The sequence below is a fragment of the Diaporthe amygdali genome, assembly GCF_026229845.1.
Source record: "Diaporthe amygdali strain CAA958 chromosome Unknown NODE_47_length_302777_cov_65_667284, whole genome shotgun sequence".
NCBI lineage: Eukaryota > Fungi > Ascomycota > Sordariomycetes > Diaporthales > Diaporthaceae > Diaporthe > Diaporthe amygdali.
Window position 1 is genome coordinate 85035 of NW_026517067.1, and position 23802 is coordinate 108836.

General features: G+C 56.1%; 7 protein-coding genes across 7 annotated transcripts; 1 reads left to right on the forward strand and 6 right to left on the reverse strand.

The window, feature by feature from the left end:
- Window positions 1–240: 240 nt before the first annotated feature.
- Window positions 241–1334, reverse strand: J7T55_009346 (pal1-like protein; the record flags this gene model as incomplete). The annotated part of the gene is made up of 2 exons (XM_053134664.1): window positions 241–1116; window positions 1176–1334. 2 exons carry the CDS (start codon window positions 1332–1334, stop codon window positions 241–243), a joined length of 1035 nt encoding a protein of 344 aa, XP_052987545.1.
- Window positions 1335–2202: 868 nt separating this feature from the next.
- On the reverse strand, window positions 2203–4416 carry J7T55_009347 (uncharacterized protein; the record flags this gene model as incomplete). Its single annotated transcript, XM_053134665.1, has 1 exon — window positions 2203–4416. The coding sequence occupies one exon, from the start codon at window positions 4414–4416 to the stop codon at window positions 2203–2205; it is 2214 nt and encodes a 737-aa protein (XP_052987546.1).
- Window positions 4417–6041: 1625 nt separating this feature from the next.
- J7T55_009348 (uncharacterized protein) lies at window positions 6042–6974 on the reverse strand (the record flags this gene model as incomplete). The annotated part of the gene is made up of 1 exon (XM_053134666.1): window positions 6042–6974. The coding sequence occupies one exon, from the start codon at window positions 6972–6974 to the stop codon at window positions 6042–6044; it is 933 nt and encodes a 310-aa protein (XP_052987547.1).
- Window positions 6975–13974: 7000 nt separating this feature from the next.
- Window positions 13975–14490, reverse strand: J7T55_009349 (uncharacterized protein; the record flags this gene model as incomplete). The annotated part of the gene is made up of 2 exons (XM_053134667.1): window positions 13975–14343; window positions 14410–14490. 2 exons carry the CDS (start codon window positions 14488–14490, stop codon window positions 13975–13977), a joined length of 450 nt encoding a protein of 149 aa, XP_052987548.1.
- Window positions 14491–15410: 920 nt separating this feature from the next.
- J7T55_009350 (uncharacterized protein) lies at window positions 15411–18924 on the reverse strand (the record flags this gene model as incomplete). The annotated part of the gene is made up of 3 exons (XM_053134669.1): window positions 15411–18199; window positions 18437–18580; window positions 18873–18924. The coding sequence occupies 3 exons, from the start codon at window positions 18922–18924 to the stop codon at window positions 15411–15413; spliced, it is 2985 nt and encodes a 994-aa protein (XP_052987549.1).
- Window positions 18925–21745: 2821 nt separating this feature from the next.
- Window positions 21746–22767, forward strand: J7T55_009351 (uncharacterized protein; the record flags this gene model as incomplete). The annotated part of the gene is made up of 3 exons (XM_053134670.1): window positions 21746–22124; window positions 22216–22599; window positions 22658–22767. The coding sequence occupies 3 exons, from the start codon at window positions 21746–21748 to the stop codon at window positions 22765–22767; spliced, it is 873 nt and encodes a 290-aa protein (XP_052987550.1).
- Window positions 22768–23034: 267 nt separating this feature from the next.
- J7T55_009352 (uncharacterized protein) lies at window positions 23035–23344 on the reverse strand (the record flags this gene model as incomplete). The annotated part of the gene is made up of 2 exons (XM_053134671.1): window positions 23035–23240; window positions 23323–23344. 2 exons carry the CDS (start codon window positions 23342–23344, stop codon window positions 23035–23037), a joined length of 228 nt encoding a protein of 75 aa, XP_052987551.1.
- Window positions 23345–23802: the final 458 nt, after the last annotated feature.

The following is a 23802-nucleotide window of genomic DNA, read 5'->3' on the forward strand; positions in this document are numbered from 1 at the left end:
TTCCGATTAACCGTGGCTGTTCTGTATCGCAGAGGTCCAGAGATAGCCTGTGATCCAGTGTCAATTGGCGTTTTGGGGCCCTGGCTGCTGGTGGGAGCATCCGAGTTGCGTCGCCCGGCGGACGTAGGATCGGTGCAGAGCCATGAAACCTCCAGATAGCCCGTGAATATAGGCGAATCCTGTCTCAATAGCTAGCCCTGCAGGCTTGCAGCTTTGAGCCCTGCGAGTGTCAAACCAGTCTCATCCCTTGCCGTCCAGGGGCTCTCTTGGCGTTTCCGGCAGATTGACAGTGTCTGCCTCTCTATTGAAGACTGACTTCCATTCATACCGCTGTCCCAGGTGGCCTATCCTTTTGGAAATCTTGTGATGTTTCCCGTCTGCCAGAGGATTCAAGCTAAACTGCGCGCGCCGAATCCAGGCCGGCGTCGGAGTAGTCGCTGACCCGGTCTCGTTGGTCGAGTCGGCCCCGGTACCACGCTGAAGACCAGACACCGGCCTTTCCCGCCGGGCCTCATCTGTAGATCCGCCCAGGGCTCCCAGGCTCGTCACGGCCGTGAGGTCGCCGCCGAGATGGGCCTGGGTGCCCTGTGCTTTGTTCCGCTTGCGCATTTGGCGCTCCTTGATGTGCCAGAGCCTTGCGTCTGCCGCCTGCGCCCTCATCGACGCCGACTCTCCAGACAGCTGGCTCCCCGTGTGCCAATCGCACAGGCCCTCCTGGGCGATGTTGTTCGGGACGACGTCCTTGAGGGCAAAGTACACAAAGTCCTGGTCTTCCCGGCCGGTGTGTGTCTTGGGCCAGGCGCCGTGCGTCGGCGACAGCCTGATGTTCTTCTTGTGCTCGTAGTAGCTCTGGCTGGGGTTGATGCGTACCGTGAAGGTCTTGACGATGCCGGACCCTCGCGGCTCGGTGGAGTTTGCCACGCTGGTGCTGCTGTTACCCTTGTCCTCGTGTACTTGCATGGGCGATGCGACACTTGTCGGATGTATGCCAGGTTTGGCCTTTTCCTCGACAGACTCGGGCGTCTCGGAGACGAATCTGAAGGTCAGTGGGCTGCGCTTGACCAGCTCCGTCGCGACTTCGGTCTTGGTTGGGGCGCAGACAAAGGTCTCGGGGCTCTGTGAAGAGAAGCATTAGCTACGGCAGAATTGGCTAGATCATGAGCACAGCAACTGACCGGAAGCCTCTTGAATATCTCAATCGAGCCGTGTCGCTTGAGGGCGTGCAAGACGGCGCGGCGTTCGGACAGGCTCGTCGGGGTCGGAGAGACGTTGACGAAGAGCGATCGAGCCCTGACAAGCTCGATTGCCTTGGATCCGAACCAGCCCGAGGCCATTGCGCAACCATGAATGAATGGCTGGTGCAATGGCAAGTATACAGCCGCCGTCGCGGTGGGTGGAGGTGTGGTGTTTGGTGGGTGAAAAGAGTATTGGGAGCGGAGGCTGGCGCTTAGACTCGAGCTTGAATAGATCCTGTGAATTCAATCCGCTAGCTTGGCGGGCAGCGGGGCCGAGAACGCCCCGGGTCCCGGAGCCCAGGTCCCACAACGGGCCGGGGCCAGAGATTTCGAGGCCGACACGTTGGACGTGGTCTACATGCGTTCCATCCCATCCTTAATTCATCCCAATTCATCCCATCCCATCTATCAGATCAGATAAACCCTGCACCTTTTTTCTGCCAGCTAATGCCTAGGAGTGTGTATATTCTTATATCCGCTCCATACTCAACCGCCGCCTCACAGACGTGAGAGTATGACTTGTATCTACTCTGGGAGGAACAGTACACTAGGAAAGAAAGTTTTATCATCTCGTAAAATCTCGATGGGAATGCGAAAGCTCGTAAAAGAGTTGATCACATTGAACCTTATGCCTCCAAGAAAGGAAAGAAAAGACCTGACCTAATATTGAATGGTGGTATTGCTCCTTTACTTCGTCGCCGCTCTCATGCCCTTGCTTATTTATTACCCAACACTCGACCACCGTTTCTCTTACAGCTCGACTCTTCGTCTTCCTCATTCATCTCACACATCTCACACGTCGCTCATGCAGTCAGTTACACCACACGGTACAACACCAACACCTACATCCAACAACAGCCCTGTTTCTTTCTTGACCAAATCAGAGACCTCGGCAATCAAAAAAGGGAAGAAAAGGACCCCCGTCCTGAGGGAAGAAGCACAAAGAACAAATAATGATACAGATGCTTCAGATGACAATACCCTCCTGCTTCAGCCGGTCCACATCAACCCCCACCTCAGCGAGGAGCTTCCTCTGCCTCTCTATCGCCTCCTTCTCGCGCCGCGCCTTGGTCTTGGAGCTGCCGCTCGGCGCCACCCCGGTCATGAGGACCCCGTGGTCGTTAGGCGTGTAGTTCACGAACCCGCCACCGCCACCACCGCCAACTCCTCCACCTCCCCCGCCGCCGGACCCGTCCGCCGACGACGACGTCGACGTCGTGCGCTTCTGCCTGCGCCACGATGACATGCTGCGCTGCTTGCGGACCGCGTGCGTCTGCGTGTCCGTCGTCGTCGTCGGCACCGTCGTGATGTCGCTCGCCGACGCCCGGTGTGTCAGGCTGGCCCGCCGCCCCGCCGACCGCGACCGCCGGCCCCCGGGCGTCGGGCTGGGCGACGACGACGAGCAGCTCGGCTGGCGCGTCTTGCGCGGCGAGATCGACGCCGGCCCCGCCGGCCCCATCTGGTGGTACCTGGCGCCGCTGGACGGGGCGCGCGGCTTCGGCCGCCGCTGCGTCCCGCCGTAGTGCCCGTGGTCCGTGTAAGGCCCTCGGAAGGAGTGCATGTTGTGTTGCGGCGTCGTCTGCTCTGGGAATGGGTATTGTGGGATATGCTGTTGCTGTTGCTGCGGCGGCTGCGGGTGGTGCATCGGCGGCACGCTTGACGACAACAGCGGCGCGGTTGCTGGTGTCCGCGGCTGCGGCATGTGGATCATCAGGCCGCTGGTGGCGAGGTCATCCGACAGCGGGGCGTGGTGGTGGCGGTTGTCTTGTACGTATGGTGGTGGCACCTGGATGGTGAGGTTGTGGTGGTTGCGTGTCGAGGTATGGCTGTCGTCTGCGGGCGCTGCCGGCCAGTCGAGGTTGCTGCCGCTGTCTGATAACGGGTCGAAGCCCCATGAGACAGACCCGAACGATGTGTCCATGCCAGTCGTCGAGCCGAAGCTGTTGTCCAGGTTCCAAGTGTGGCTCGGGGTGAAGAACTTCGTGAGCTCATCGTCCATTGCATGGTCGGTCTCCATGTCGGGAGTGTGAGAGGGCGTGTTGGGGTTGTTGCAATTCTGGACGTTGCCCATGCCGATGATCTGGGCCGCAGGAGCGAGACCGACCGCGTGAGTAAAGGATGCAGCAGGGTCGAAGAAGGGGTCATCGAGGTATCCGTTCCCAAAAGTTGCCGCGTCACTTGGTTGCAGGTTGTTTGAGTCTGTCAACGGTGGCGAAATAGGGAGACTATCCCAGTTGAAAGGAGCCGCCTGGCTCTCCGAAGCCAGCCTCCTCGTGGCCTTCTTGGCTGACTCGACGTGTGAGGGCGTCATGGTCTGCGGGATGGGGGCTGTGCTCGGGTGCTGCTGCTGCTGCTGCTGTGGTGGTGGTGGCTGCTGTTGTTGGTGCTGTTGTTGCTGCTGCTGCTGGGGCCCTCGCACTAGCCCTCCGACAGCCTTCTTGAGATTGGAGTATTTCGTCTCAAGCCACCTCGACGACTTGTGATTCCGGGTGTTCTGCGCCAGCTGGTCCAGGTCAATGTTCGCAGTTATCCCGGCGATGTCATAAGCCGTCGTGGTTGGGACATAGTCCTGCAGCGGCGGCGGCGTGGGTGGGACAGAGGGACCAGATGTCTGGCGAGGTCCCAGTTTACGGGGCGAGTTCACCGATAGACCTTCGAGCTGGAGCAGCTCTGAGTCTGTAATCGAGCCACCCGCGGCTTGTTCTTGCCCGCGCCGACCACTCAGGAGCCGCCGCCTTTGTTCGACGTCGTCGGAGTTAAGAGGCCCTAGTACGGCGTGGTGTGTGGTCTCGCTGTCGGTGCCGCTGGCTCGCTCTGGGAGTCTGCCCCGGAGCGGCTGGTAGTGGGTGGTTTCAGCTAATGAAATCGCTTTTAATGTCTCCTCAACCGAGAAATTCGACGTCGTTCGCGATACATCTGCTGCAGAACCGTTGGTGGAGGAGGCGCTGGTGATGGCCTCGGTGACAGACGATGTGGGTGGCGAGAAATCGTCCTCTCCTTGTCCCACTTGCAGCGGCATGAAGAAGTTTGCACCCAGGCTGCCCGAGTCTGCCCCGTCCGTGACCACATACTGGTCTAAGAAATCGCTTGGGGAGCGTGGGTCTTCGGTGTAAGTTCCCGCAGCTGCTGCGTCAGTAGCGCAGATCTGCCAGAACTCGTCTTTGTCTATCGAATAATCCATGGCTCTAGCGAAAGCCGTGTCAGATCCGGGGGCCAGTGTCATGTCCCGCGTCTCCCCCGAGGGTGACGGGTCGAGGCTCAGTCGAACAACAGCTCGGTAGCTTCCTGAGAGCTGTCGTGCTCCTGGTTGTACGCAATTGGCTGCGCTTATCTTAAACGTATGTTGGGCTTATATTTCGAGGAACTGTCCGTGGTCTGCCGCCCGAGTAGAAGCGGCGCCGAGTATGTGTGTGGAAAGAAGAATTTTGCCTCAGTAAAAAACATACCGTGGTAGAAAGGAACTTTTAATCGAGTAGAAGAAAGCTGAAATCCATAGAGTAAATAGATGCTTTTCTCCTATATGCCATGGCAACCAAAGATATGCAGGGCTGGTCTTATTTTGGTTGCTGTACGAATGCGTGGATGGCAACAGCTGGAATGCAGCCCAGACCTGAGCCTCAACTGGTGAGAACTGCATCTTGGAACGATCCATCGGGCTTGCCCAGATAGATCTATCTTTTTGATGTGCCTCCTGGATGCAGTCTGGAAGACCCCAAAGTCCCTCCCTTGGCTCGTCCGATCTGGCGGAGCCACGGATTTGAGTCCATGTTCGGACGCACAAAGAGGGAACCACAAAGACTGAGGTTTCTTCTTTGTGAACTACCTCGAAGACTCCCAATTCTTCGGCTCAGGAGGCGCTATTCCAGGAGAGCAGACCTTGCCGGTGAGAACTGCGGAAACTCTCCGACCAGTGTACTTTCGTCCAATACGTGGAATGGGCATCAATTTGAGGTCCCTGTAGACAACAGCAAAGGGGTGAGACATGGCCTAACGATGCTGTACCACCACCGTTGGTGATCCTAGCCCCACCAAGACTGTACCTGAACTACTGCAGATGCAGTCCAAATACATGCGCCGATAGCTGATAGCCAACTACCCCAGACTGCAAGGCTGTGATCCTTCCGGTTAGTGTTGCTATCTGGGATGCTGTCAGCCAGAAATATCACAAGCCCTCAATGTAGGGAGTAGCTTATTTGGTTGAGAATCTCAGCGGCGAACATTTTCGAAGCCAACAGATGCACGAGTGCTGCTCAGCCTTCAGCCCTGCAGCAGGCTCCGAACATCGAAAGTTTGCTGTCCACAAGTGTTCCTTGCCACTGGGCCACTGCATGATCATGAAATGAACGCTGTCGAGACTGCTGCTTAGGGCATAAGATAATCGTATTTTCGCGCACAAAGCCTCGCTGGCATGCAAGCCTTTGTACAAGAGCTGTCTCTCTCTGTCTCTCTCTGTCTCTCTCGCTCTCCTGGCCTGGCGTGAGCCGTTTATTGTCCTAAAAGACTGTACCTATGTCCTCAATAAGTACTGCTAGGCTTGTTCCTTTCCCTGTACACCGAAGCCGAAAATGATTTCCCCAACGCCATGACGTTGCCGTCGTTCTGAGTCTCCCCCACGATCCAATGTGCCGAGCGCGATAATGATACAAATTCCCGATGCCGCAGACTGACTTATCGTCCGGACGCGGAACGCCATGACCATTCCAAAGAAAGGGTATATCCCACTGTAAGAGACACAAGAACTGATGAGAAAATAAAACAAGGTGGCAAACAAACAAGAAGAGAAAAACTGAAATGTTTCATGGCGGCTCAGGCTCCAGAGGAAGCCTCCCCCGCAGACATCGTAGGAGAAGGAGGTTTTTGCCTTGCTTTGCGACGCCTCATTCTCGGCTTGTTTCGAACAAGATTTTGACAGCGAAGAGCCGTGTCGGTCGATGATCGATAGAGTGGGAAGCCATTCTTTCTGATGCCAACTGTCCCGCTTGCACGACGTGATGATAAGAGCTTGTCTAAAAAGGGAATACCGGACTCATCGTCGTCACCAGCGCCCTCATCAATTTCTAGACCGGTTGCTCCCACTCCATAGTCCAGGCCGTCGTTGTCGTCGGCCTCAATGGGAGCGACAGGTACTAAAGGCGGGGTGTACACATTGCATTGGGTGCCAGTCGATATCATCCCTTCAACGCGAGTTTGGATTGCGCTGTTGCCTCCTGACTCGTTGAGAAAGAGCGATGAGGGCTGCCGTCGTAATCGCCTGACGTCCTGCTTGAAATTATGTGAATGTCTGGGATGATCAGGTTCTGCAGCCGACGATGTAGACGAGGTTGCAGCGAGCAGACTTGGCACATATGACGATAACTTCTGGCAACATGGGTCCATTTCCATTCTCGGGTCGGTAGGTTGGTCTAAAGAAGTCACTGAGGAACAAGCAGACGTCGGATACCGATACAAAGGAGGCGGGACACTGTCTCCAAGACGCAGATGCGAGTTGCTAAGCTTATGCGTCAGGACGTCCATGCTCGCCGTCCGTTGTCGGTGCGATTCGGCTTGCTGTCCGCTTGTGAAGCTGTCGTCGGTAATGAGGGTAGAGTTGGAGGTATGCCATGGCCGGTGGTGTTGGGAGTGTGTTCCTGGCTGTGGAGGCGTGGAAGGGTTGAGGTCGTCCTCGGGGTAGACTTGGCCATTATCGTCACTTGGTGCCTGAGACCTCGACTGGGCCTCAGAAGCAAAGTGACCAAACATGGCAACCCCCGTTCCGACCCGTGGGCGTAAGGGTCCCTACCATCAGACTAAGCGGATCTTGGACTTCCACAACATGCAAGACGGTGATGCCGGGGAGGTGGACGGCATAAGATCGGGTAGCAGGTGTGACAGGCTGCTTGCAGAGGGCGGCAGAAGGGGGACACAAAGAAAGGCGCAGAGTGGTGTGTTTGTCTCTAACGGGGACGGGATCGTCTGGCTAGCGTGTGTGGTCCGCAAAAGGCGCCGTGGCTGTCACGATGGGCTGACTAGGGCTCCAGGTCGACGGGAAGGGGGCCTAGATGTTGGGCTGACGGGCTGGTAGCACACGGTAGTGGAGACGAGTGATGTGAATTCAAATGTGTACTTGTGAGAGGCGGGCAGACCTGGTGCGGCGCCCGGATTTCGGCGCTCCCAGAGGTTGGTCGACACGTTGCTGTGCGGATGTGCCCTGACGTCTCTCGACGTTACTGCCGGGGCAGATGCGGGTTGGCTGTCTGGGTAAGAAACAAGGCTGTGTCGTGGCAGTTTTGCCTGCTACCAGGAACCGTCCATGGCGTGGAGGAGAACAGTCATATATGGTGAGTGTCCTGGCGTTACACGGTATATTCAGGATAAATGTCGACAGCTGGAAGGCAAAAAAAAAAAAAAAAGGTCCGGTTCCTGGAAGGGCGAGTCTCGTGGGATGTGAAGGTTGGTGATGTGTGAGGAGCGGCAAAATCGACGGACCCAGGAATCGAGGACCCGACTGAGGGGGCGAGACAATGGAGTTTTGAGAAGCTACGATTTGGCAAGCTCAGGGCTCCTGCTGGAGAAGTGTGTACCGCAGTATTGCACGACACAACCAAGAGCAAGGAACAGGGGGCCACGGGGCACGGTGCAGTTGGGAATAGAACAAGACGCACCCGCTACCTGCTACCTGGATGCTGGGATCCGGAGCTTGGACTGGGTGGATGACCTTGGGTGGGGACTGTATGTACGCTACATGTAATATGTGGGTGTGCAGATGTGTAGTGTGTAGGTAGCATCTCCAGGGTTTTGGTACAGATTACAGGGCCCTTGGGTCGAGACAGCTGCACGGACTGTAGGGATGACACGACGGGGGCAGGGCCAAGGGCCTAAGGGCCACGGTGGGTGGCTGTGATATGACATATTAAGCGACCACGCGCTGCTCCAGTGACGATGGGACGAGATGGGATGGGGCGCCGCGATGTGTTGCGGTGGGTTGCGATGGGCTGCAGTGGGCTCAGCTGGGCTGCAGTCCTGGGGGAGCGAAACGGCTGAGCTTGGCTGTCTGGAAGAGGGAAGGCGCTGGAATCTTTGGATCCCCACTAGGAAGTAGCCATTCGTGCCATTCTTTCGACCTTGGACGTACAATGGCTCAGTAGCGCGCGATAAGAGAGGGCGGACGTGCAGACCAACTAAAGTGTGGAGGTGCAGGAATGTGTGCCCACGGGTAGTACTGTGTGACCTACATCACAGCAGATGCTTTTTATGATGCTGACGCTGATACGATCTCGAATACGCTGGAGACAATGAACTCGAAATGAAAGGCTACTGTCCACTTGTAAGAGTCGGAAGCTGTAAACTGTAAACCGTAAATCGGGACTGAAAACGGTAGGGGCGGTTTCCTTCCCTGAACTGAATGACTGTCACGACACTGCAGCTACAGTACTTGCCTCGCGGTCAAAAGCAAGAGCTGGTTACCGACACTGAGGGCCTGGAGCAGGAAAAGGAAGGGGTGACTCCACTTCAGGCCAGCACAACACCTGAGTGGCTGGCTTGTGGCAGGGGTTTAAGAACGAGGAACAAGGGAAAACGACTACCAAACTAGACCGTTGAGTACCTAGGTAGCGTAGCACCCGTTCGCCCCAATCACTGACAGAACTCGTCACTCTGCTAATTTTCCCCCAAAACCTGACTCTGTTCCTGGTCCTTGTCCTTGTCCTGGTCCTGGTCCTGTTCGCGTTCCTGTTCCTGTCCCTGGCTGTGATGCTGATGCTGATACATACTGGTACTGAAGCTGGGTTGGAGCTGGTGCTGGTGCTGGTGCCGATTCTGATTCTGACTCTGATGATCGACCTCCATCTCTCCGTGCCGCACAACTGGGTCTCGGAGATTTAGCAAGCCATCCCGGAAGGCAGACCTGGGTGGGCAAGGCCACAGCCCACACATGGATATCCTGTCCGCACCTGCCTTTTTGCGTTTTGCACTACCTGAGTACAGGACATTGCACCGCACCGCACCGCTCTACACTACTGAGTACCTGACACCCAGTGGCACAGCCGTTGCTATTTGTGCTAGACGCGCGTCAAATTCTCTCTCTTCCTGCCCCCTTCTCTCTCTCTCCATCCTATCCTTTCCTTGATATCAGTTTCAAACCCAAGCAGCACTCTTCCTAGGCACTCAAAGCGCATGGCCCAAGGTGTCGAAGCGTATTCTTGGTGCACTGTCACCGTTACCACCACCGTCACTGTGACCATCACCGTCACCGTCACCTTCACCGTTACCGTCCCCAGAACCGCAGCTTCGGGTTTCGGGGAAATTTAATGAGCGTCCCAGGAGGGTGGTCCTCCTTGTCCCCTTGCCGAGACGCTCAAGATTTCATTACTGCTCGGAATATATGTCAGGCATGCCCAGACTGCTCAGACACGGCCGAACTCACATCTCAACATCCACAGATCTCGGTGCGTCATCGTCTCAATCCCTCCGTCGCCACATTCAAACCTTCTTTCACGCCCCGGTGCAACATGGGCGGGGAAGGTTTCCCAGATCCCGCACCACCCCCTAGCGTACCTAGATATCTTCGACAATATACACTCTACAGCACCTGGATTGGACCCCTGATGCCATGCCGTGAACCGAGGACCCAGATCTCGCGACATTGCCTCCTGGAACATTCAGCTCAAATGCAGTCCTTGTCCAGAGCCGTCAAGTTTAAACGCGTGTGAGCGGTTGAGACTCGGGTCACACGGTCAGACAGTTACGGGTAACCTTGGTGCAGACACGGGTCTAATCAGCTGTGACCAGGGAGCATGCCAAGATTGCTGAATGCTGCCATTATCTATCGAGCGGGCATCGAGCGGGCATCAAGGTTTGTTGCTTTTCGGCCCTGCTCTGTCTCCCTTACTATAGTACTCACCCATCGGTATGGGCCTGTTTATCTCTACGCGATATGAATAGAAATATTCCGATGCGATGGATACCCTTTCGGAGATAAATTTAAGGTACCCTGAATCGAGGACGTACCAGACCGGATTGGATCTTGTCTCGCATTGCTCAATCTCAGATTATGTTTTTTTTTTCTTTCCCAACGGCCTCGGTAACTCCACAGGCTACCACGGCACCGGTATCCCCAAGTTCCATGCCCTTGGGCATGTCACTCGTCAGGGGAACTCCCAGCACGCCTCAGCTTCTCCGGGTGTGGCTCCGAGCCTGCAGTATAGCCTCATGAACTTCCCAACACTCCCTTTATCATAGGTCTAGCGGCCCTATTCTCCTCGCCTCTTCCTCAGCAATACCTGGGACGATTCATCGGCTAGGACAATCGTGTGTCGCAAGAAATAACCCGCCCTGTGGCTACGGCGTCAGGTGTTGCAAATGCAATGCAACTTCGCAATCCCTGTCCGTCCAACCGGATCCGAAGCTTCAGATGTCATCAGCCTTAGAGCGCGCGATGTGGGTCACAGGTGGGACACGCTGCGGCAACGCGCAGCAGTGATCTCCGGCTTTCCTCACTCAGACAAGCAAGGACCGACCACCCCCCAACACGACGAGCATGCCTCGCCCCCAACACCCAATCTCGTGCATGCACCTCTCGCATGTGCCGGTCCACACTGTTTCTGGCGCTCAAGCAATATGTATAGGTCGCTAATCCGAGGATCATCGCACATGCCTCGAGAAATCATTGGCCGGTTGGTAGAGATGTGACCCCTGCGGTCTGCTCACCGAAGATCAATGATCAACGACCTGGAACATTGGATAAATCGTGATGCAACCTCCGCAACACTACGCACCGACCAGCTTGGAACGTGTGGCTTGGATCTGGGCAGAACCCAACCGACAGGAAAACGTGGCTTCGTGTGTTTGAACGTCCCAACCAACACGTGGGATTTTGGTTGAGCACTGTCGGGCGATCTTCTGGAAGCTCTGGAGGACGAGGTCGGTACTTCTGCTGGCTCTTAATACCCAGTTGATGCGGACAACAGGTGATGCTGTGGCCATTTAACACAACTCCAGGCCCCGCCGCCCCTGCAGTCTCTTTACGCCGCGGCTACTGAGTAAACACAAGATGCCAGATGTCTCAGGTCCGTGGGACCCACCATCTCAATTACACTGTCAAACATCTTCTCGCGGGCATCTCTGTCTGTTGTCGCCTTGTAGGGTGACAAATTTTCCTTTCCGTTTCGCACTCGCACTGATATTCTCGATCCGGCAATCCGACTGCTCGACAGGAAACGCAGACGAGGAATGCATGTAAGCTTGATACGCTCTACCAAGCTTCGTTTCACCTGGGCGAATGAGTTGAGTGGCCCCCAGGGCAAGTGTCCTTGACAGAGGTATGCACGCACGGGTCTTTTTATAGCGAATGTCTCTACGCGCCCGTTTCAGCACATGCGTGTGCGACCTGCGTACCCGAGAGCTTGGGTCTCGGGAATACGTCAGAAGCCTCACCAACACCTGCTCGGCCTGCATGGACCCAGGCCAGCGGCCCCTCCACACAGCCCCCGCGACACAGTGGGGGCGAGATGCTGTTGGCTGTTGAGATGTCTGGGGCGCAATCGGGAAAGTATGACAAGCCCAGCTGAAATCCAGCCATTCCGGTGTGATCCAGGTTTTGGTTCGAGAAAGCAGAGAGATTCATGTTGGCATTGGTCACGGTCTGGTTGATCCGTGCTAATCTTGGCTTCGCAGCAGACGCAAGCGTGTGCCGTTGAAGGCCTGAGGATAATTCCCAAAATGGCCCTGGCTGTTGATGTCAAGTGACACAAGGAATATCTGAGGCCCATACCAATTCCTTGCTGGATAAGAAGAAGCATTGACAGTGCTCATCCTTCTGAACAGACATCGGTGTAGCAGCAATGGGCCTGGCCCCGTCATACAAACCCAGCTTATCACACGGCTGTAGATCATCCCCACGGAGTCCACCCATCATGATGCCTGAGGCCAATGCTTAAGCTCCAGCTCAGACGCCGAGGAAACCTTGAGATCGGCAAGAGCGTCTGTCAGACAGCTGCCTATGGGCCTATGACGTGGCAATCTCACAGGCTCTGTCCATTCCATATCTTGATGTAGATATGTTTTGTCTATAACAAGGTGATATCTCGGACCGACCAAGCCGGCGTGGGGCAATGAGCGTGATATATTCCAATGTGGAAGTCGCGCCTTGTACCCCTTCATCACAGATCTGCCGCCGGAGATTTCTGGTCCGGCAAATGGCCGTATTTGTAATTTCTCTTGATGCCAGCTAGCTCGTCTCTAAGTTTCAATCACTGGCGTTCAGACAGGTGGGAGTGGGAATTAAGGAACGGCAAGGCCATGCCTTGCCTTGCCGAAAGTATGCAGTATGCGTTTGGCTACTGGGATACCTGCTATTTGTAAGAGAACGAAGCCTCGTCCGGAGCAACCTCGGAAGATGTTGAGTTCGCGAAGTCACAGTGGCTTCTCTCGTACGAATGACGCGTCAGGGCGCTGTAAGGACATCAGAGGTAATTTGCTACACTCAGAAAAATCGGCCGGGGATCGTGTACATGGCCGACGGCGCTTCTTTCGGTCTGCCAGGCCTCGCAGGGATGTCTGGGCGGTGTTTGCAGTAAATATCATGCCCGGCCAAGGGACTTGACCGAAGGCCCATGCGACATAACGGAGACGAAAGTATCCAGGGTCCAAGTGCCTGGCCAAGATGGCATGTTATATGCTTCCATGGGAAATTCGAGTGTTCGGACGTTGGACCGGTACTGTCCTGCCTCTGTGCTTCGATCCTGAGACACATAATTCACCGGCAGGGACATCAATGAGGCCGTGTCAGGCGGATGACTTTAAGTTGCGCCAATACATCCTGCTTCTTTTCTACCAAGCACACTCTGAATCATAAAGCAGGAACGGCCGAGAATGTTATACCTCCAATTCCGGCTTGAAGCTCGTGCCATCGCCAACAGCAGACGTGTCTACAAGGTCAGGGGATAGCGATGAAATGATGAAGCGACGTCTCCATTGGTTTTCCGAAGTCGATATAGTGGGCAGAGAATGAAGTCTCCAACCGAATATGGGAAGCATGAAAGGGTGGAGCGTAGTTGAGATCGTTCTGTACCCGTGTAGTTAATCCTCGGGGGTGCCAGTGCAGCGAGGCGTGAAGGAGTAGTGCGACGGAATCAAGTGGACAATTTGGATCTCCTCCGTACGATGTTCCATGCTTGGTTATCGTAAAAGCAGCTGTGAACGCTATACTCCCAGGACTCCAGGACTTCTATGTGCTTTTCCCGATCTTGCCCAGATGGCGGAGCCATCTTGGGTCTGTTTACAGCTCACAGACTGAAGCACCATAGATACGGCCCTCAAGAAATGGGCCCAAAATGCTCGTCTCGTATCTCGGGAGGACTAATGCACACCGAGTTGTTTGTTTTGCAGGCGTCCGCGTTCCAGAGGGCTTGTTCTATCTCATACTCCATTATTAGTGGGACATAAGCGTAGACATGCTCTCTGCCTAGCTATGCCGTGAATAAGTTACCACACAGCTTATTGACAGTAATTTGCAGGTTTTGAGTCCAGAGAAGCATCATTTACTGCTTGAAAAGTTTGAGAGAGATCATTTACCACCGTCTCCTAAGTTGATAGCTGTATGAGGAGGCATTGAGGAACTTGCTCTGCAGCAGAAGCCCTCGTCAAGTCATCCGTGCTTCAAGAATCCGCATCTGTGAACCCCATACCACCAACCCAAAAGGTGTTCAACCGAGCAAAAAGAAAGTCCCCGAGATGAGTCCCCGACACGCAGGAAAAGAGCCTCTCACCAACCCGACGAACAAGAATCACCGTTCTTGATGCCAACGATCACATTCCACCAGCCATCATCAAACGCCTGGCCCTGCACCACATGGCTCGTGCTCGGGTGCCAGACGCAGCCCTCGGTGTCAAGGATCTTCTGCGCGCGGTCCGCGACGTCCGAGAGGCCGACGGTCTTGTCATGGTCAGGGTCGTCGTTGCACACGTAGATGGCGGCGCTCTTGTCGCAGCTGACGCGCGCGCAGCAGCCGCCGCCCGGCTGGTGGCAGAGGTCCACCTCCTGCGGGTCGTGGCCCCGGAGGTAGGCGATGCCGTCCTCGATGGTGCCCTTGTTGGCGTGGTCGTAGCCCGGGATGCGGCAGACGACTTTGTCCTGGGAGGAAGAAGCGTGCTGTCAGCGGGTAGTATTGTACAGGTTTTAAGGGTGGAGGTTACTTACTAGTTCTCGCTTGAGTGGACTGCGCGTCGCGGTGACGCCCAGTTGGACGAGGATGAGGTGGGCGAAGATGAGCATGTGCATTGTGAAAACGTATTTGTTGTCTCGATGGTGGCTGGACGAAGTTGTGAAAGATGGATGCCAGGTCGCCGTTTAAATATCTCCCAGCTTGGCAAGTGAATCACGGAACAAACCCGGCGCCCAGCCAGTCAGTCAGTCATTAGTCGTTGTCTACTTGAGTGCCTCCTTAAGAAGGAAGACATTAGGGACGAAAGGCTGACTGTGAATGAGCTACGGTCAACTCATTCACCCAAGTCAGATAATTCCATGTTGATCTTCAGAGACGACACCACCCGCCTGCCAGATCTAGACGGCAACGTGCCGGTTCTGTGCATGAGCGACACTCACTGTAGGCAAAAGACAGGCGGCCATAACTTGCATGACGATCAACACTCTTATATTGCAATAGGATCGACTGATCTTGGGCAGGACCCCCCTCTAAGACACCGCCGTCCAACGCCAGGCTTCCGTTGCGCTTATGTCTCCAATGGCCCTGTGTCGGGTTTCTCATACACACGCACTCATGACAGCGCTTCTCGTTGCAAATTGGCAACGGCGAGGCTTTGTGTGTGTTCTCCCGTCCTCTACGGCTTCCAGCTCTCCGACTCCAAGCTACCTCGTCATCCCGATGTCACCCTTCCATGTATTAGAGCCAGGGCGATCCCCGAGTCCCCCCATCACGACCAGGCCCTTCCGATTTGTTGTTCGAAATAAGCGACGTATTTGCGGCGAGCACGACCACGTCAAATAAAAGTAAGATACAGTTTCATAGAAGAGAGATTAACGAAGGGGGTATATGGGTAGTGTAAGTAGTAGAAAGGGGTATCCGGGGAAAAGGCCTCGGTGAGACCAGGTGAGACCAGGTGCACAGGTTGATGAGGAGAATTGTACCCGGAAAACCATCATCATCCATCATTAACCCCGCGTGGCCCGACTTCCGCTGCCTACGCACTCTGAGGCAAGTTCGCCGGCGAGACCTCACCGTTTCCAATAAAAGGGAAGGCTCTCCTGCTCCCAACACTCTCCACTTTGGACAGACCAAGCTTCTCAAGCCCGGCAACTGCGCTGTCCTCACCGTTGCCATTGCCATTATAGATGCCCAAACCGCCACCGTCTACGCTCTTGCTGGGGTCTGGCGACTCGTCTTCGCCAGCCTCCATCTTTTCATCCAGATTCATGAGCGCAGGTGGCCTGTGGCGCATTTGACGAGCTTTTGCGAGAGAGATGGTCTTTTGCTGGTAGCTAGTAACTATCGGCTGTTGGTCATCTCTGTCGATGGTCGCCTTCATAAGAGCTGCCATCCAGAGCCGACCCTGCTTGATATTTGGCACAGCAAAGTAGTGAACGGTTGGTTTGGTGAAATTGACAGCACGAGAAAGACCTGCCCTGGGAGGAACTAGCTTGAAGATGAATATAGAGTCGGACGCTGCTGTCGGGTCTGCATCAGCCTCGGTGGCAGCTATCGTCTGTACGTTGCTGTTGACGGGGACTGCAGGAGAGTTTGATGCTCCTGTGAGCGTTGCATGGAGGCCCGTCAGCCTCTCATTGTCGGCTGGCAGAACCCTGTGGAAGGATATGTCGATGAGGCCCTTTTCCTGTTCGTCGTCCTCCGAGTAGTAGTATGCGAGACGTCTGCCCTTGAGAACAAACAGTCTTGGCTTCCATGTTGTCATGAGGCCGTTGCTCTTCTTTTTCATCCAGCCGCTGTAGTCTGCGTCCACCATTGCATCGCGTGGTGAGACCTTCAGCAAGCCACGCGTGTATGCACTTGTCTCTTTCTTGCCCTTCTTCTTGCTACCGCGGCTTCCTACAGTAGCCAGAGTGCCTGGACTCTTCGAGACATCAGGAGATTCTAGTTCGAGGCTTGGCCCCATTGAAGGCGTACTAGAACCTGTTCTAGAGGGAGACTGCATCGGCGAGTCTCGTAGCGGTGAGTCGAGAGCTGGTGCAATCTTTGCGCGCTCCTGTCCAGTGACCGCATCGGATATGGCTCTCACTCCACTAGTCTTGAGTGGTTTCTGCATCAAGTCGTTGGCTAGGGCTTGACGGTGAGCAGGTGAGACCGGTAGAGACGGCGAGGGGCGGAGGTTGTCTGCGGATGCGGTGTCAAGCTTTGTGACTGTCGGAGGACTATCTTTGCTTGGTACCGCAGGGCGCAGAGACTCAGTTGTGTTTGTCGAGAGGGTCCTCCTATGACTCCCATTCGCAGCCGGCGCGCCGTAGTACTTCTGAGCAGCAGGCGACAGGGGCTCACCTCGTATCGAGCCAATACTACCAAACCTTGAGTGGCGGGCCATGGTGGTTGCGCTCCTGACCCTCTGCTCTTCCGTGTAGCTTGTATTGCGTGAGTGTGACGCTGTGCTGTCGCGCTTCTTAAGCACGTTTCGATTTCTGCTGCCGCCTTCTGCACTAGAGAAATAGCCGCGGTCGAGATCAACGGCAGAATCCTGCAATTCAGAATCAGCAGAGAGGAAGTTGGAGCCAGACACGGGCCTGGGAACAGCGGCGGCGCCTCCGAGTGTCCAGTTCCGGTCGAAGGACGGCTGTTTCTTATGGGCTGATTCCTGTAGAGGGAATGAACCACTGGGCATCAACTTTGGCGTAGGACCAGCGCTGTTGAGGCTCGTCCCTGGAAGCCGGAAATCCGTCGACGAATGTCTCCTAGAATGATGCAGATCGCGGATTGATGCGGCAGAGGGACGCTTCTCGTGGTTTGGTCGGGAAGGGCTGTCCAGAAGTGTTCTTGGTGACACGGGAGATCCGGGCATGCCCGCAGGCTCGAGCTTGGGCGTCGTTGCGACAGACCTCCGTTTCTGTTGTGACATGGGCCGATCATCGATCGGTGGAAGCCTGCTGATGGAGGTGATGGTGTTGTTCCTGCTCCTGCTCCGTCTGCCAACATCCGACCCTGCTTCGCTGCCGTACGTCTGCGTAGTAGGACGTGAAAAGAGCCCATTGACCTCGTCTTGTAATGCCTTGACCTTCTGCCAGGTCTTCAGCCTCCGACCTACGGAGCCGAGATCGAAGGCCTTGATGAAGAGTGATGTTTGATCCATACCCAAAAGCACCTCCCCAGTAATCTCCTGATCCCGAAATACCTCGCAATGGTGCTTCTCCACCCCGGAAGTAAAGAGGTACTCGGCGACCTCGTCGGGTGTCCAAGACTCAACCTCGGAGCGAGAGTGTGCGCCGTCCTCCTCTTCGTCTGTCTCCTCCCCTGCGATGTAGGATAGCCGGTGGTCTATGTTTGATGAGCTGTATTCACTTCCAGAATCGTTGGCATGCCGCGAGACACTGCCATGTCTTGGGGTAGATCGAAGGTCGTCAATGTGCTCGTCAATGACGTTGAGGGTTTCGTGGAGAACGTGGTTGTCTTGGCCCTGGTTGAAGCGCGAGAATCCAGCTGAGACTGGAGGACTCTTACTTTGGATGGTGGCAGAAGTGGGTGCACTATATGAAGACAACGGCAGCGTCACTGGGCTGTTTGCAGCCTTCAACTCAGGCGGCGGTGACAGAGCAGCTCCTGCTGGTTCGGCTGCCGGAGCGGCTGGCTGTGGCGGCGATTGGACTTGCACCGGTGTAGGAGCTTCGACAGGCTGAACTGGCGGGGCCTGTGGTTGAGGTTGTGGTTGCGGCTGTAGTTGCTGTTGCTGTTGCGGCTGCGACGACGTCGCAGTAATGTGTGGAGCGGGCTTGACGGCGTTGCTATTGCTAGGAGCTGGACGGGTATAGACTGAAGGGACCCAAAGATTAGCAACACAATCAACACTATGAGGGCCAGGAGCACCATCGAACGGTGGGCGATGCGGGGCGGGTGAGAGTGGTTGTGGGCTGTTGTTGGTGTTGAGGTGACGGCGACCACAAAACCCCCCCTCCTCTCCCCCTTCAGGTCCCCCAGGTCCTTCAGGTCAAGCAAAGGGAAGGGGCGACGCGACAAACAAAGGGCTGGTCGGTCGAACGTCGGACGTACCTTCTGGAAACAGGCCACTGTTGCCGTTGACCAAATGTTTGCCCAGGAACCACCCATCGCCGAACTCGTCGTCCCTCTCGACCAATTCAACGCGGTCACCCTTTGCCAGGGTCAGTTCATCGGAGCTTCGGGCAGTGAAGTCATCTGCAAGTGGTTCGCATCGGATAAGTTAGCCCACGGAAATTTGAAGCGTCCTGCCAATCACTCGCGCATCCCCGGCGGTGGTAGACGAGAGGAGGTGGGAAATCGACCGAAATCGACCGACGGGGAGTGCGCGCCTCGCCTGGTCTCGCTTGGTTGCGCTGCAGGGCGCGCGGCCAATTCCCGGTGGTGAACACTGACCAAGACCCCCTCCCTCACCCCAGAGCCGAAATCCACAGCTCATCTCAGGACAGATTGGGATAGTTTGCTGGGGACAAGAGGGGCCTGCACTTACGGATGACGAGCAGGATATCGCCCACCTCGGGCCTCGCTGCCGATGTCGCCATCGTGGATGCGCTGCTCGTTGTCGCTCCTTGGGGTGTCGCCCAGCCTCTGAACAGGTCGTCCTAGGTTCGGTTCGCGGCGCGCTGGAACGGGACGGATCAAGGGTCCGGGGCCACTCGCAGGCGTCAGTGGCGGCAAGACATAGAGGTGTTGTTTGTTGATTGGAATAGTGTTGGAGACGAGGGCGGGATTGAGACAGACGCGACGGTTGTGGCTGAAAAAAAGGGCTGCTCGGCGCCGAGTGAATGAGACGGGGACGGTGGAGGAGGAGGAGGAGGGTGATGTGATGAGAGATGGGCTCGAGGTCAGGTTGGAGTCGTCGAAATCGTCTGAATGCCAGACCACAAGGATGGTAATTAATCGTCACTTGTAGCGCCCCCCGGGGGGTATGGTCTACCTGGGCTGGCAGGCGGAACGGATGGTTAGGTTACTGTAGATTAGGAGCTGGTCCAGGTAGGGTAGGTCGGCTGTTGGTGGTAGGGGAGGGAGTGGCCAAGAAAAAAGAGGCACGAGCCCGGCGGCTTTGACGGTAGCGCAAGCGTAATCTGGGAGAGATTGGGATCCCTGAAAATGGGGATCTTCGACTTCGAGGTGCAGTTGTTGGGGGCCAGCCGACCCGACTCGACTCGAGCTGAGTTGAGTTGAGGTGAGTTGAGTTGAGGACAGCCCAGGAATGGATTGATGAGCTAAGACAAGCACAAGGTAAGATTCAACCTGGCCCTTTTGAGTGCAGTAATCAGAGCCGCAGGAGGAGGCTGAAGGAGGACGAGGAGGAGGATGGATTGCCGTGCCGCAGCCCAGGCCACCTTCAGTTCAGAGAGTCCACCAGATCAGAGGTAAGGTGGTCTACGGGGCTGACGGACGGATGGCCCAGGCGGGATGCGCTCGATACTGTACGCAATTCTGATGCTGGAACAAATTGTTCCCACTTTTTCCTTCTCGCAGGACAGTCCCCACGGACGGATGCCGATGGATTTGATTTCACTCCCACCTGCAAGTCACAAACGCACACACACACACACACGCACCACCACACGCCACCACACATGTACCGTGCAGTAATACGCATTACGCCTTCATCCGAACTTTGTCTCTATCCCCGCCCCCTGTAATACCTTGATTCACCGAGAGGAGCACAACTGATGAACAGGGAGAGGAGATGCCCGTTATGGAATTGCCACTTGCCGCACGGAGCAGACCAGATCGGACAGAAGGACAGGGTGGCAACCACTTGGTCTGCTGGTACTGGTAGACTACACTACAGTTGCTGCATGGTGGTGAGGATGCAGACAATGCTCCGCTGGACGGAACGAGTAATCCGTCTTGTCTAGTGGCTGGGGCTGGCAGGTGCAGTGTCCAGGAGAGGAGCAGAGGAGGGGATCAGTACTACTGGGGATCCGATATTTTAGGGACGGCCGCACAGTAGCGTGTTCTCCTCAATGCAGGTAAGGCGAGCCATGCAGGGTTCGCAGGGTCGTGGCAGCTATTCTGAGATAGCAATAGGCCGTCCAGTCGCGCTCGTCAGTCAATCCTGGCTCCGGGGGAGGGGGTGCCCTCGACAGAGTGGACATTCCACGGCGCTTTACCCGTGGATTAATTTGATGTCTGGGAGGTAGAGGTGACGCTGACAGTGGAGGCCGGTTTACTTGAGACCTGCGCCCAGGTGGAATGCTTCAAAATGGGTGTCACCGTCTACGGATGTCTTTTGTTGAACCTCATAGTGTGGTGGGCAGTTTGGCTGATAGAAGCAGAGACTGATGCCAGCCAGCCAGCCGCCAGCCAGCCAGTTCGTCGTAGGGGTCGAGGATCAGATCACGGCCTAGATCGGACAGCCTGAGAACCCCAGCTGCCGCCAGCAAGGATGAACAAGAGCACATTGGCTGGGGGTACCCTGACCTTTATTTAGAAAGAGGAAAGCGGATAGTGAGGGCCACCACGCGGGCCCCCGCGATCCTACACTGCAATACCGTACATAGTACACACATCTCTCTCTCCCTTCTCACTGCACCAATGCTCACTCAACATGAGAGCTCAGCTATCAAAACAAATGAAATAAAGGGGCCCTCAAGGTCGCACCAGGCGCAGCAGCACGCCTTGTCAAGTGAGATGAGATGGACGCTGTGTCACCCGCCCACGACCACTGACAGCACGGTAGCTCGTTGGGATGCTTTGGCCTGCAAAAAGTAAATTTCTTGACACAATGACCGCTGTGTGAGCTGACATCACTGCCAAGTGCCCACAGGCCACGGCGGGAGGGAGGGTTGCAGTCCGGGGCGGCTCGAAGATTTCACATGGGAGGCTACGTAAGTCAGTCAGTCAGTCAGTCAGTCAGCCAGCCAAATACTCCGTGTCTCTCCATCAGTGCTATTGAAGCTTATGTCGGAGGGAGAATCGTGGTGAGTAAGGCCATGCCCGAGTAATGTCAAGGCCGTTATGTGCCCTGACCTGCAAGCAACGGAGTCGTACAACCAGAACACGGATAAGATAGTAAGTCTATAGACCTAACTACTTCGTAGGCTCGAGGTAGGCTGGATGGATAGAGTGCAGTGAACTGTTGCATTGCATGTACTTGCACCCACGGCATGGCTTGGCAGGCGGTCGAGAAGATGCCTCGGCAACTCGGACAGCCACGGCCGGGTCCAAACCTACATCCCGCTCGACATTCTATACCTTCAACGGCCAGGAGAGTAAACAACCAGAGAGTTGACGGAGCTCGTTCATGAACAATTAACCTTCCGCAGGTCCAGGGTAATCTCACGTCCACGCACACACACAAAACCCAATCCCATCGCCAGGCCCGCGCGACAGCATCACATCACCGCTATGGCCGCGCAGTCAGCAAAGCCCCTGGAGGGCTACTCCAGCTACAGCCACTTCAACATCACCAGCCCGGCCGCCTTCGTCGCACACGTCGAGATCAACCGGCCGCGCAAGCTTAACGCTTTCATCCAAGCCATGTGGCTGGAGCTGCGCTCCATCTTCAACCAGCTCTCCGTCGACCCGGACGTCCGCGCCATTGTGCTCTCCGGAGCTGGTGAGAAGGCCTTCACCACCGGGCTGGACGTCCAAGCCGCCTCCGAGAGCGACGCCGCCGTCCAGGGCGCCAAGAGCGACGTCGATGGCGCTAGGACAGCCACAAAGATGCGGCGGCATATCTACGAGTTCCAGGAGTGTATTACTGCTGTGGAGAAGTGTGAGAAGCGTGAGTTACATCCCACGCCCCCAGAGCGGGGTCTCTACATCGTGAGCTACCGAAACAAAAGGCTGAGACGCGCGCACGTGCGCATTCACAGCTGTAATCTGCATCCTCCACGGCATATCCATAGGCCTAGCCATCGACTTGTCCTGCTGCGCCGACATACGGTATTGCGCCGCGAACACGCGGCTGGCTGTGAAGGAGGTCGACATCGGGCTGGCGGCGGACATCGGGACTCTGTCTAGGCTGCCCAAGGCCGTCGGGAGCTCCTCGTGGGTCAAGGACGTGTGCCTGTCGGCGCGCTTCTTCGACGCGGCCGAGGCCCTCCGCGTGGGGTTCGTGAGCGAGGTGCACGAGAGCAAGGCCGCGGCGGTCGACGCCGCGCTCAAGAAGGCGGGCCTCCTGGCCAGCAAGAGCCCCGTGGCCGTGCAGGGCACCAAGGAGCTGCTGAATCACGCCAGGGACCACAGCGTGGACGAAAGTAGGTCTATTCTGCCTGTTGCACTATCTGTACGACCCGGCCCACTGACCCTCGCCAGGTTTGCGGTACACCGCTGTCTGGAACTCGGCCATGCTCCAGTCGGAGGACGTCTCCTCCGCGCTTCTGTCCGGCATGCAGAAGACCAAGCCGAGGTTCGAGAAGCTCTAGATATAGACCACTGTACAGCATCGTGCCCCAGGACTTGTAGATATCTTCAACCCAGCCTGCCGCTTGCCCAATAGCTTCGGCCATGCTTCCTGTGACTGTCTTGCCAAGGCCATCAACCTCGTCCCGAACTCAATAACGCAGATGGCGCAAAGGAAGAGTCGTAGATGGTAGTCATCCGTAGGCAGTCGTGCAATATTGAACCAAGCGCTTGAGACTCGAAGAAGGAGTAGTTGTGTAATCGGTACGCCAGCCATGTGGGTGGGCGCATCACTCAGAGCCGGACTCGTCGCCGCCGTGCTGCTGGGTCGTCTCCCTCAGCCGGTCCTCCAGCGTCTGCTTCAGCTTCTGCAGCATCGTCTCCTTGATCACGACGTGCTCGTCGTCTAGGTCGTCGATGATGTACTCGTGGCCGCTCTTGGTGTCGATGTTCACGATGATGGACTTGATCGAAGGGTCGCACTCGACGAGGACACCTGCGGGGCGGGATTTGCGTTGGCCTCGTTTCTCCTGGTCGGGAAGGGGTTCATGGATGGTGGTGGGGACGGCGTTGCTTACCTCGAATGGCTCGCGCTGGCATGGTGTCGAATTGGCAAAAGACCCCAAAGGCGACAGTGCTCTAGTGCTTGAGGTATTCGGAACGCTGCAGCGGATCCGTGGGATGGGAGTTCGGGACGTCCGAGGTTGGGTGTGCTTCAGTGATGACGCGAGAATTGGCACTGTTCAGATCTAACTCCAGCTTGGAGCGACCCGTAGAAGGTCGATCCGCCCGGTCCGCTTCTGCTGGACCCCTGCAGGGCCGCGAGACTGGGCCTGTGCGCCGCAGGGCCTTGTGCAGGGACCAGAAGCTTATTCAGTGGGCTGCATTTCTTTGACCACCACACTTAGACAAAGCACACTTCTCATTCAGCGACATGCTCACCAGATATCAGGCGTCTTGTGTAAATTTGAACTCTCAGAAACTACCCAGTTGAAGAGGTCTCTACATGACTCACCTGCCTGACTAGTCCTGCTGAATGCTGCTTTCGCCTTAGAGCT